The sequence below is a fragment of the Notolepis coatsorum genome (genome assembly GCF_963971535.1).
Source record: "Notolepis coatsorum genome assembly, chromosome: 4".
Lineage (NCBI taxonomy): Eukaryota > Metazoa > Chordata > Actinopteri > Aulopiformes > Paralepididae > Notolepis > Notolepis coatsorum.
The window spans coordinates 26,144,445-26,158,192 of record NC_140168.1 but is presented as its reverse complement, the minus strand read 5'-3'; the positions used below and the strand labels follow the sequence as shown (position 1 = coordinate 26,158,192).

The following is a 13,748-nucleotide window of genomic DNA, read 5'->3' as shown; positions in this document are numbered from 1 at the left end:
TCAGAGGTCAGGTCCCCTGCACTATATTACGCTGTTGTACAGTCTGATGGCTGTGGGGACAAAGGACCTCCTGTGCCGCTCAGTCCGTGAGTGCAGGGAGATGAGCCGTCCGCTGCGACTGCTGCTCTGTCCCACCATGGGACACCAGCCAGCGGCCACCAGGCCACTAGCATAACGCTTTGAAATTTGCACTATGGCAAGAAAGGTTGTCTGTTCTGCCAGCCACATTGGTAGGCAACTGACCATTGTTATTTTCTATTCCATTAATCCAATTGTCTGGTTTAAAAAAAAAAAAATGGTACAAACAAATACAAAATACTACTAGATATTTGCGTGTTGCAGCAGACAAACGTTATTTCCAGGAACAAAAGCATTTATTGAGAAAGTTACATCGTTGGCACTTGAAATGTCTGAGCTCCCACGTTAACTTATGGCTTTGTTTTTACATTGTTTACACAATGTACACAAAGAGTATACACATGTTCCTGATGTTCTTCTGTGGTGTTTTGACAATAAAGATTCATGACACATTATCGCCACCTACTGACCTGGCATGAGTTTTAAATAGTTGTTTGCGTTCTCATGTAGAAGGAGAGATGATTTTCTAAAACACGGTCGGTGTTTATGGAAAACATTTCTGAAATATCTATATACGTGTGAACAGGGTCCCAGTAGCTCATTCACTCACTCACTCACTCACTCACTCTCCCACTCACTCACTCACTCACTCACTCACTCACTCACTCACTCACTCACTCACTCACTCACTCACTCACTCACTCACTCGTGGTTACCCACTCTGCCCCTAGTGGCAGCTCACAGGAAATGCGCTTAGCATCGACGACACCGTGTGTCACCACGGCATCAGCGTGTTAGTTTCCAGCCCTGCTCTTGGGGACACCGAGAGAGGTGTACCTACCTTTGGTGGGGAGCGTTTTGGAGGTGAGCTCCAGCGTCTCGATGTCCTCGGTGCCGATGTTCTCCAGGGTGATGGTGAGCTGCTGGGTCTCTCCGTTAAACAGCTGCACAGAGACACTGCTGGAGAGCTCCTCTTTGGACCGGGGCTGAAGGGTGTGGGCTGACCTGTGGGCACAACGGCAGAGGTAACGATGAACCCTTTCACTACTGCACTGCCATGTACATATTTAACAGTGTTGGAGCAACCCCTCATTCTTTTTTTTTTTATCCACTTTTTCTCCCATTTTTCTATTTTTCTCCCATCCCAATTTCGTATCGTCCAATTCAACCCTCCCTTGTCTCGAACGCTGTTTCTTGCCTCCCACAAGCCGGCTGCAATGTGGAAGATGTCCCCTCCGATACTCGAGGTAACAGCCGTCGCATCTTTTCACCTGCGCGGCGCGATCGTTCAGCGTCAGGGGTCTGCGCTTTGGAGGGGCGCCGCCCCCATCGCTTCTTGATTCTACTGCGCAGGCGCACCAACCGACCTGTAGGAGTCGCTGTCCACAACGTCCGATCCCCACCCATCAGTTTTCCCACCCTCTAATACTGCCAATTGTATTAGTACGGACGACCAGCCAAGCTGAAAACAATGTGGAGAGCTGGGCTCGAACCCAGCGTCTCCAGCATTGGTGGTGAGTGCCTTGCCCACTGCACCACCTAGCCGCCGAGCAACCCCTCATTCTGTAACAACAATGCAGAAAACAGGACAGTGCTGTGCTGAACTCCCCTGGCCCCCCTCCCCCCTCCCCCCTTCCGCCCCCACACTAACCAAGCTCCTGACCGATGGACTAGATTCTTCTGTGTGTTTATGTTGTGCTGTGTCGTGCTGTGTTGTATTTATGTATTTATTGTGTCATGTTGTACTGTATTATGTATTCACTCTGTACCGATCAAGAATACCACCAACCTGGTTGTGTGTGGCAATAAAGGAAACTTGAACTTGAACATTAAACATGTTGTCATTTAGCACACGCTTTTATCAAAAGCGACTTACAAATTCTGTATGACAACAAGTCAGCAGGAAGGGTACAACTCTTTCAGCTGAGTAACAATGTTCGTCAAACAGTGTTGAAACTTGGGTGCTGCAGTGTAGTCAAGAGTTTTATTTGTCACGGCATACAAGCATACAGTGAAATGCGGGGTGTTGAGTGCATAGCTGTAGAGACATAATAGTATAGTACTGTAGGTAGTAATATAGGTAAGAACGATTATTTAGTGGAAGAGTGCATGATAGTAGAGACAATAGGTTGCTACAGCTAAACGAGGCACAAACTAAACATCATGGGAACTACTAATATGCACACCACGTCTCTACTCATCTTGTCCAGCATATCTTAAAAGCATAATAAGTAGCTTCAATCTCTAAAGCACCACCAAAACAATGTGTGTTTATAGGCTGAAACGACATTATTCGACGTTGACCGATCAGACATTCAAACTAGGCAGTGCAGACCAAATATGACTCAAGATCTAGCAATATCATATCAAACCTATTTTAGGTTCAATATTGGGTAGAAAAAGAGAGAAAAACCATTTTCTTTTTGAAAACGGGAGCAGAGAACCCTGCAGAAGGAGGAGTCTCTGCAGATAAACACACCACCACACACTTGTAGTGGGTCTTAAAGGGGAACTATCTTATAAATTGCCTTTTTGAGTGTTTAGCATTGTTTCCTAGCTATGTGAACTTATGATCTATGTCTCAAAATTCTCATATTGGCGCATTCTTCCAATTCTCCTCTCACAATATTCACCCTCACTGAACTGAGTCATTTGAAAATGTGCGCGATATGTGATGTCAGAAAGACACCGCTGCATGATAATGTTCAGGCGGCGGGACCCGGCGCAGTGGTTTAGGAGCCCAGGCTCAAAACGGCTCGCAATCTTGAGGTAGAAAAATGCTGTTTTTGAGGACTTGATTAGAAATACAAAACAATGAATAAAAAAAATATATATATTACAGAGGTGTTCCATAGACTCACAGGAATTGTGTAAAAGTGCCCAAATAGTGAAAGAAATAGTAAAATAGTTCCCCTTTAAGTGATTATTGAGATGGATGATGTTTGTACTTACTACATTGTTTTTATTGTCTAATTCTACTCACTATACCTTTAATGGAAAAAAATTTTCCACCTTGCAAAATCCATCATATTTACATCTATAGACCGCTGAAAACGTGGATAATTGCCACATTGCAACAGTTTTCCCACACGATTTGTAATGAAATTAAATTAAACCGCACTTGACGAAATGAGGCCAATTGCCCTGAATAACAATATATCAAGTCATTAGCTGTGTATCGTAGTAAATGTTACATTAAACAATGAAAATAAAACATTGTTTTACTGTTTACTGTTTTACAATTTATTGGTAGATATCAACTATAATATCCCAACTTTGTACAAGCCCTTTGGACTTCGTTCCCTCCTAGCACTGTTTTTTATATATATATATATATATATAATGTGCTAAATAAATAAACTAAGAGTTTAAAAACCTGCAAGATGAACTCTATGTCTGGAGGAGATGTTTCCAGACACCAGACACTGCCCTACAGGAGCCGGGGACTCGAGAGACTGCAGTGTCTGCTGTGCAGTGCACCGCACGCAAATCCCTACAAACAGATCCCCTCACATGCCCACAGGGAGTATCGATGGCCACAGCCACCACTGTGAAGGCTAATCAGAGGTTGTCTAGGAAATAGAACTTTCACGCTGCTTAATTCAATCCATCAAATGACCCAGAAGGTTTGGGGGTCCGACAGAAAAGAACATCGACTGAATAATATTGAGACTGAAGTACTGAAATCTCATATGAAGAGAGATTAAAAATAAATGTACTTGATATCTTCCAAGTTGCACCGGTGGACTTCTTCGATTAAATTCCAGATCGGTGTGGCCTAAATACTTAATGACTAAATAGCAAAACATCTCTTGCTGAATACACAGTTAAGTCATCATTAGTACATGATCCATCCAGGTCTGCGGGTTCTGGTAGCAGGATGGGAGGGAATAGCATCATGAGGAGGAACTTGCTAAACCAATTCCTAAGTAGCTGCAATTCCTGCTTGCAGAAAAGACTCTGATGTGTATTTCACATGCAAAACATCCCTTTTCTGAATATACAGGTAAGTAATCATTCATACATGACTCCATCATGGTTTGGGGGTTTTGGTAGCAGCACTTGGCGGCATGGTGGTGTAGTGGTTAACACTGTCGCCTCACAGCTAGAAGGTCCAGGGTTCGATTCCCACTTGGGGACCAGGTCGCCGCGTTGCCAGGTACCCAGGTGGGGTATCTCCCGGGCCTTTCTGTGTGGAGTTTGCATGTTCTCCCCCCCGTGCTCGCAAGGGTTTCCCCTCCAGATATATAAACCCAATGGAAAAACATGCAGAACAGATCGCTAACGCCGTCGCGTCCCTGACGAAGATGGACAGGAACACTTGGACAGGTCCCCGGACGCGGCCCCCCGCGCCCCAGCCCGTGTCTACTCCCGGCTGCCCTTGGGGGGAAGGACAACGGGATAGAGACTAAAAATTTCATCGCTGACCCCAAAACAATTGCATGTGTGTGTTCCTGTGTGTGCCGCTCATCGCATGTGTGTGTCGCTGCATGACGACATTGTCAATGTGTGCAATGAATAAAGACTTCTTCTTCTTCTTCAAAGTCCAGTTTAACTTATTTCTCCTCCATAAGTTACATGCTAGTACTTCATGAAGCAACAGGCAGGCGTTGGAAGTGGGGGTCCTCCTGTCGTCCCGCATCGACTTCAAGATTCTCCTAATCACCTACAGATCCCTACACTCCCTTGCCCCCCGGTACCTAGCCGACCTCCTCCATCCCTACATCCCACCCAAGGCTACGGTCCTCTGACTCTGGTCTCCTCTCCATCCCCACCGCCAACCTGCGCGTCGGTCCCAGAGCCTTCTGTGTTGCCGCCCCCACCCACACTGCAATTTGTCAAGCGCACCAAACTTTCTGAACAATGTCACGCGATGGCGCTCGTCTATTGGATATATATAGAATCCCAAAAACAGGGGCGGCTGGGTGGCGCGCGGACATTGCGCTCGTCACCAACACAGGAGACACCGGGTTCGGCTGTCTGCGTTGCCTCCGGCTTGGGCCGGCCGTCATACTAACTCAATTGGCAGAGTTAGCGGGTGGAGGTCGATGGGTGGTAATCTGGACGTTGTGGACAGCGATTCCTACAGGTCGGTTGGGGGACGCCTGCACAGCAGAGACAGGAAATGGCGGGGGTAGTGTGAGCCTCCCACACGTTACACCTCGCCAATGAGAGTCCGCGCTGGCAGGTGAAAAGATGCGACAGGCTGCCTCCTCGTGTATCGGAGGGGACACGTGATGCAAGGCTTCTATCCTCCCTACAACCGGCCAGTGGGGGGCATATGCGAGCAACGTTCAGGACAGGGGAGGGGAGAATTGGCACAGCGAAATTGGGATGGGAGAAAAATAGAAAAAGAGGAGAAAAAGTGGATAAAAAAAAAGAATCCCAAAAACAGGCTTCGGGGACAGCTCTACAACGCACACAGATACACATACCACATTATTCTCAGGAGCAGCCCAGCCCAGCGCACACACATACACACACACACCACATTATTCTCAGGAGCAGCCCAGCGCACACACATACACACACACACCACTTTATTCTGTGGAGCAGCCCAGCGTGGACATATTATTCTCATATATTGCTGAAATGCTGACGCAGTTTTTTTAACTTTGATGTGACATTGATCGATTGTTCGATTGAAACTCATTGCCATCATTCTCTCGCTAAACAACTTGTACACCTCCTTGTTTTTGTGAGTGGCCAAAAGCAGCTGTATAATTTGCTCATCTGACCATTATTTCAATCAGGGCTTTTACCTCCTCATTCGCCCACGTCTGTCCACGGAAAGATTTTCACGCGTGCTTCCAATTATCAGTGCGCACCGCAGTGTTTGTTTCGTTTCCTTCTAACCAAGATGCACAGTTTATAGGGTCACTTCCTATATTTGGTCTTACGTTTGGTCCGATGAGCATTCACACCACAAATGTACACACCAGGGTTCACTTGGAAGCAAACCGAGACCTACGTTTTCAGGCGGACTTCGCTTTTTTGGTCCGCACCAGAGTTTGAATGAGCTTTCACACCACCCCAAACCGAGGAAACAAACTCTGGTGTGTTTAATGCGGACGAAACAGCTCTGGTGTGAATGTGACCTTAGTTTGTCTCCCTCTGTATATGATAGAGGTATATGTCCCTCTGATGTCATTCCCCTTAGTTTGTCTCCCTCTGTATATGATAGAGGTATATGTCCATCTGATGTCCTTCCCCTTAGTTTGTCTCCCTCTGTATATGATAGAGGTATATGTCCCTCTGATGTCCTTCCCCTTAGTTTGTCTCCCTCTGTATATGATAGAGGTATATGTCCCTCTGATGTCCTTCCCCTTAGTTTGTCTCCCTCTGTATATGATAGAGGTATATGTCCATCTGATGTCCTTCCCCTTAGTTTGTCTCCCTCTGTATATGATAGAGGTATATGTCCCTCTGATGTCCTTCCTCTTAGTTTGACTCCCTCTGTATATGATAGAGGTATATGTCCCTCTGATGTCCTTCCCCTTAGTTTGTCCCCATCTTCTGTTAAGCGCGTTGGGTTCCTTGAAAGCCGGTTTATATAAATTAAAGAAAGTATTATTACGGGGCGCCCTCGTGGCGCATACCATAGTGCCTCGCGCACCTACGCAGCCGACCCGGGTTCGATCCCAGCTCCCGTCGTTATTTGTCGGATGTCCTCCCCACCTCTCCTCCCGTTCGCCCTCTCCTCTGTCAGTCCTGCGTGACCAATAAAAGCTGTAAAAATGCTTAAAAATAAAAAAATAAAAATAAAAAATAAAAATATTATTACTGAACCTAGATTTCCATGTGTTTTCCCATAAATGTAATACCATAATGGAACTGGGTTGAATTTGCATCTGAGATATATTATTATATTAAATTAAATTATATATATATATATTATATGTTTTATTCAATCAAGCAAGCCGCTTATTTGTTTTATTTCCGTGGTGCCTCCTAGCAATCTTCAGATTGCATGATGTACTGTACTGTACTGGGACCTGAGCCGACTTGAGCTACTTCAAAGCCTTTCCTCTATTAGACTACAGGACTGGTTTTTAATACATACAGAATAGGAGACGTGTGTATTGCAGTTCATGCATATCTATATGTTCATATTTAGACGTGTAGCTCAAAGTAAAAAAAAGAAAGTGGTTAGTTAACTCGCAGCATTATGTGTGGTGTGTGATTAAAGCCTCAGGTCTCATCCATGGCTCAATCTACTGCATTCAGCACTGCCGTGTTGGGCAGCTCCCCCACAAAGTCCAGCCCCCCCAGACAGTCCAGCCCCCCCCCTCAGAAAGTCCAGCCCCCCCTCAGAAAGTCCAGCCCCCCCCAGAAAGTCCAGCCCCCCCTCAGAAAGTCCAGCCCCCCCAGAAAGTCCAGCCCCCCCTCAGAAAGTCCAGCCCCCCCCCTCAGAAAGTCCAGCCCCCCCCAGAAAGTCCAGCCCCCCCCTCAGAAAGTTCAACCCCACCCCTCAGAAAGTACAGCCCCCCCCCTAAGAAAGTCCAGCCCCCCAAGAAAGTACAGCCCCCCCCCCTCCGCAGAAAGTCCAGCACCCCCAGAAAGTCCAGCCCCCCCCCCCCCAGAAAGTTCAGCCCCCCCAGAAAGTACAGCCTCCCCCCCCAGAAAGTCCAGCCCCCTCCTCAGAAAGTCCAGCCCCCCCAGAAAGTCCAGCCCCCCCCCCAGAAAGTACAGCCCCCCCAGAAAGTACAGCCCCCCCCTCAGAAAGTTCAGCCCCCCCAGAAAGTACAGCCCCCCCCCCCTCAGAAAGTCCAGCCCCCCCAGAAAGTACAGCCCCCCCCCAGAAAGTTCAGCCCCCCCTGAAAGTCCAGCCCCCACAGAAAGTACAGCCCCCCCCCCCCCCCCCCCCCCCCCCAGAAAGTTCAGCCCCCCCAGAAAGTACAGCCCCCCCCCCCAGAAAGTACAGCCCCCCCCAGAAAGTACAGCCCCCCCCCCAGAAAGTCCAGCCCCCCCCTCAGAAAGTACAGCCCCCCCCCCCAGAAAGTACAGCCCCCCCCCGCAGAAAGTCCAGCACCCCCAGAAAGTCCAGCCCCCCCCCCCCCCCCCCCCTGAATGGTCCACGAAGAAACCTCATCGTTCCGATTCCCACACACATGTATTCATTCAATATGGTGTTTTGTTATTTAAACGGTCCCCATTAGCTGCAACAACCGCACGCACCTAGCCGCACTGTATTGTACCACTTGTTGTGGTGTAATCTAGAATTAGATGTTTAGGTTTACATTTCAACGTAGCACCAAGAACTAGTCAACTTGTGTTGAACGTCTGCAGGAAGCTCCGTCCTGGCCGGGGGCAGAGCGAGGACTCACTGGAGGCAGTGGGGGAGAGAGAGAGGCCTCACTGGAGGCAGTGGGGGAGAGAGAGAGGACTCACTGGAGGCAGTGGGGGAGAGAGAGAGGACTCACTGGAGGCAGTGGGGGAGAGAGAGAGGACTCACTGGAGGCAGTGGGGAGAGAGAGAGGACTCACTGGAGGCAGTGGGGGAGAGAGAGAGGACTCACTGGAGGCAGTGGGGAGAGAGCGAGGACTCACTGGAGGCAGTGGGGGAGAGAGAGAGGCCTCACTGGAGGCAGTGGGGGAGAGAGAGAGGACTCACTGGAGGCAGTGGGGAGAGAGAGAGGACTCACTGGAGCAGTGGGAAGAGAGAGGACTCACTGGAGGCAGTGGGGGAGAGAGGGGACTCACTGGAGGCAGTGGGGGAGAGAGAGGACTCACTGGAGGCAGTGGGGGAGAGAGAGAGACTCACTGGATGCAGTGGGGGAGAGAGAGAGGACTCACTGGAGGCAGTGGGGAGAGAGGGGACTCACTGGAGGCAGTGGGGGAGAGAGAGAGGACTCACTGGAGGCAGTGGGGGAGAGAGAGAGGACTCACTGGAGGCAGTGGGGGAGAGAGAGAGGACTCACTGGAGGCAGTGGGGGAGAGAGAGATGACTCACTGGAGGCAGTGGGGGAGAGAGAGAGGACTCACTGGAGGCAGTGGGGGAGAGAGAGAGGACTCACTGGAGGCAGTGGGGGAGAGAGAGAGGACTCACTGGAGGCAGTGGGGGAGAACGAGGACTCACTGGAGGCAGTGGGGGAGAGAGAGAACTCACTGGAGGCAGTGGGAGAGAGAGAGGACTCACTGGAGGCAGTGGGGGAGAGAGAGGACTCACTTGAGGCAGTGGGGAGAGAGAGGACTCACTGGAGGCAGTGGGGAGAGAGAGGACTCACTGGAGGCAGTGGGGGAGAGAGAGGACTCACTGGAGGCAGTGGGGGAGAGAGAGGCCTCGCTGAGGCAGTGGGGAGAGAGAGAGGACTCACTGGAGGCAGTGGGGGAGAGAGAGGCCTCGCTGGAGGCAGTGGGGGAGAGAGGGGACTCGCTGGAGGCAGTGGGGGAGAGAGGGGACTCACTGGAGGCAGTGGGGGAGAGAGAGAGGACTCACTGGAGGCAGTGGGGGAGAGAGAGGACTCACTGGAGGCAGTGGGGGAGAGAGAGAACTCACTGGAGGCAGTGGGGGAGAGATAGGACTCACTGGAGGCAGTGGGGGAGAGAGAGAACTCACTGGAGGCAGTGGGGGAGAGAGGGGACTCACTGGAGGCAGTGGGGGAGAGAGAGGCCTCGCTGGAGGCAGTGGGGGAGAGAGGGGACTCACTGGAGGCAGTGGGGGAGAGAGAGAGGACTCACTGGAGGCAGTGGGGGAGAGAGGGGACTCACTGGAGGCAGTGGGGGAGAGAGAGAGGAGTCACTGGAAGCAGTGGGGGAGAGAGAGAGGAGTCACTGGAAGCAGTGGGGGAGAGAGAGAACCATTGCTAAACAAGCTGCTATTATGAACTATTATGTCCCGTGGTGATGACCGGAGTGGTGGACGTCCTGCGATGATGGCCGGGAGGATGCGATCCTCTCTATGCCGCCCCCATACCTCAAATAGGATCCGTCATCAGCTGTATTTTCAATCTTTCAAAATGTTCTTTTGAACATTCTATTTGTGTTTCATTACATGTATATGTGCATGCTTACCAACTGTTTCGCCTGTTTTATAGCAGCACTACTATCACTGACATCCAAGAAGGGAGATCCACCCTTGAACAACCCTTCTAAGGTTTCTCCCCTCCACATTGCCTGTGGTGCTTTTTTCCTATTGCTAGGTTTTTAGTGAGTTTTTACGTACCTTCGCGTGGGGTATGTCTGGGAGTGTTGCATTCATTTATTCATTTATTTATTTTACATTTTATTTTGGACTTTTTGGTAAATGGCTGCTTTTTTATATAGCGATTTTATCCAAAAGCGCTTTACAATTACAGTTACTCACATTTTACCCGTTCACGCACACATTCACACACCGACGGCGGAGGCAACAATGCAAGGTGCCAACCTGCTCATCGGGTTAAGTGTCATGCTCAAGGACACGCTGCCCGGGAGGAGCGGGAATCGAACCGGGAACCTCCTGCTCTACCTCCCGAGCCACTGTCGTCCCCTGACTTCATGGTGTCTTGGTTCTGTTCTTGATTTACTGTGATGTTTCTTCGCGACGTGTTTAAAGAAGACATGTCCGGCCCACATGGGCACATTAACGTGTGTTGTTGTTGTTGTTGGGGCCTTACAAATACATTCGATTTGATTTGAGAGAGAACCATCGCTAAACAAGCTGCTATTAAGAACAATGTCCTCCACCCTCTCCACGATGTGAGTCATCAAGATCATACCGTCCGCCACACTGTGCCAAGAAGCCTTTTAGGAGTTATTTTGTGCCAACTGTCATCCGGTTCTACAATGTCCGCCACAATGACAGACTTCCATTTAGCCAGGTAAGGAGATCGTTGAGAATGGTGTAGCCATCCGAGATGATCACCAGGTGACATATCTGTATAGTTTTTTTGTAATAATCTCTATTGACTTGATACTCAATATCTTTATTGTTTTCATTACCGCTGACAAAACCCTGATCACCCCCGTGGATGAATAAAGTACTTATATCTAGATCAATAGAAAAATGTGCCTCAAAGTCATATTGTCATTGACTATCCAATACTTTATTCATTATGAGTCGATAGTGCTGATCCAATGCAATCCAATCCAACTTTATTTATAAAGCGCTTTAACAGCCACAGGGGCACAACGTGCTGTAAATGGCCTTGGCAAAAAACTCAATGGCTTTTCACATAAAGCTCAGAGTGGTTCTTTGGTAGCGGAGAGTGACGAGGCTTAATTTCCTTTGACCAGTGAAACCATATTGTAAAACATGCCAGAGGGAACAGTTCTATAGTCTACTATCTCCACAGCATTCAGCAGCGCTATGAATAACAAAAAGGATATGTTAAACACTGGTGATTTAAGGGGTAATCATTGCTCGATCGTCCCCAGCGATGGAGCCATTCCAGGGCATGGAGCGTCTGAACACCTCCCTTTGTGAAGCGGAATGATTCCCGCTCTAATTGAGTTGTCCCTCCCCTATACACCACAGTTAATCATCTATATTGAAACTGAAGAAGACTGCCATGTAGACAAAACTGAGTCTGATAGCCGCCCTACTGAATCCCATGGGTTGCTGGACACACACGCCTGGTAGACCAGCACCGTCAGTCAGTCAAGGTTAGCCACTATGCCCCTAGTGGTGGCTCGTAGTCATTGCACTTTGCTTTGCCTATAATATATTATGACACTATGTTCCTGTCGACAGTAAGGAACAGTGTGTTTGTATTACTTATACTGCACAGGTGATCGCAAAAATCATCATGCATGTTCTTAGAATGTCAGCCAATCATTATCTAGTATTTGACCAAGCTGTGGAATATACAGGGGTTCGACAAATTAAACGTAAGACCATTTTAAGACCACTTTGAATATAATTTAATACCTATTTCATGGTCATACTGGTAAAAAAAAGTATGAAGGAAAATGACTATGAAAGAAAAGAAGTCATTCCATACAAATTGTTGAGGAGGAACTGATTAGTGTACTGCTGACATTGCAGCCCAGACATTTCCCCCCAAACACAGTTAAACGAGATACAGAGAAGGTGTATCAACATAGAAGTAACTTCCTAATCCACTTAAGAGCTTTTAAAGACTTTCTTAAGGCCTATAATTCTGATTATTAAATGTAAGACTTTTTAAGACCCTGTGGGAACCCGACTTATCTTATAAGTTCTGTACAACAAGTCAGCAGGAGGGGTACAACTCTGGCAGCTAAATAACATTCTTCATCAAACAGTGTTGCTACAGTCTTGAGTGCATAGTAGTATAGACATAGCATAGTAGGTAGTAATATAGGCAAGGTAGATTAAGTAGCAACGTGCATAATAGTAAAAGTAAAAGTATGAAAGTTCGTATTTTTTAGTTTTTAGTTTTTTTTTCCAGTGAAGAAGTGTGTTTTTAGTCGACGGCAGAAAATTGGGCGGGTTTCGGCTGTCCTGACCGTGGTTGGAAGTTCGTTCCACCATTGTGGAGTGAGGACCGAGAGAGATTCGCTTTGATGACTAACGAGTCTACCGTTGGACATAAGAGAGATCAGCCCTCGTAGAGAGATCAGCCCTCAGGGCAAGTATTACTTTTCTCCTTTTGTTATTCAATTCATGCCTCTACTGCGGTATCTTCAGAACCCAAGAGAGTACAGACCTTTCACATCAAAAGCCTCTAAAACACTATATTCAGAGGTATGGTCCTGAATGGCATTTAGTTTTTTCCACTCACTCTACCGTCATATACTGTAGAATGTGCCAGCACTCCAATAGAATCCTTTGTTGTTTTTTAGGACTTGGTTAGCTAACAGTATAGATTATACTATTATCTAAATCGCTTATGCCTCACATTCTCACATTCACACACCGACCATGCAAGGTGCCAACCTGCTCATCTGAATCGAACCGGGAACCTTCCGATTACCAGACGACTGCTCTACCCCCTGAGCCACTGTCCCCCCCCTGAGATCACTGAAAAAGTAATCATTTTAATTCAACCATATCGTGCTATTTGCTTGCAGTAGGTCTAGTCGAATGGATACACCTCACTGGTTAACATATTTCAAACAACAGGAAATAAATCAAAAGGGCTGCATGTGTCCCGGTTGCGTGTAGCTGTTCCGCAACAGTAAGTGACTTCCGGGGTAGGCCTGATTGGCCCCGACAGGCACGTGACGCGCAACTTTCTCTGCCGCGCGGCAGAGCTTGCGGAATGATGTAACCGTCCAAATCCGCTATGACTATCATTCAGCGCTTTAGCTCACCTCGCAGAGCAGCGGTCCTGCGATCCTGCGGTCCGTTGTTGACGAGTTCGAATCCCATCGAATTTTTTTTTTTTAACGTGATTTTTTTTTTAACGTGTATTCTTTCGCCGGTTAAGGTTAGGCATGGTTAAGGTTAGGCATTGTTTCGGAGTTGGTTAAGGTTAGAACGGTTAAGTTTAGGCGCTGTTAAGGAGCTGGTTAAGGTTAGAGTTTGTGTTAGAGAATGGCAATATTCTTTCTATGGTTAAGGTTAGGCATGGTTAAGGTTAAGGTTAAGGTTAGGCATTGTTTCGGAGTTGGTTAAGGTTAGAACGGTTAAGTTTAGGCGCTGTTAAGGAGCTGGTTAAGGTTAGAGTTTGTGTTAGAGAATGGCAATAGACAGCCTATTTCCGCGCGACAGCTCTCAGCAGCCTCGTTGCGCGTCCTGAGTTTGCCGCGTCACGTGCCTGTCGG

At 48.0% G+C, this 13,748-nt stretch overlaps 1 protein-coding gene across 1 annotated transcript in view; it reads right to left on the bottom strand.

Moving 5' to 3' along the window:
* The window catches only part of trappc9 (trafficking protein particle complex subunit 9), a 698,770-nt gene that overhangs the window by 528,689 nt on the left and 156,333 nt on the right, over nt 1–13,748 (bottom strand). Inside the window, exon 15 of the mRNA XM_084311886.1 lies at nt 920–1,083. Coding sequence (XP_084168012.1) covers nt 920–1,083 — 164 coding nt within the window. The remainder of the gene's footprint in view (nt 1–919; nt 1,084–13,748) is intronic.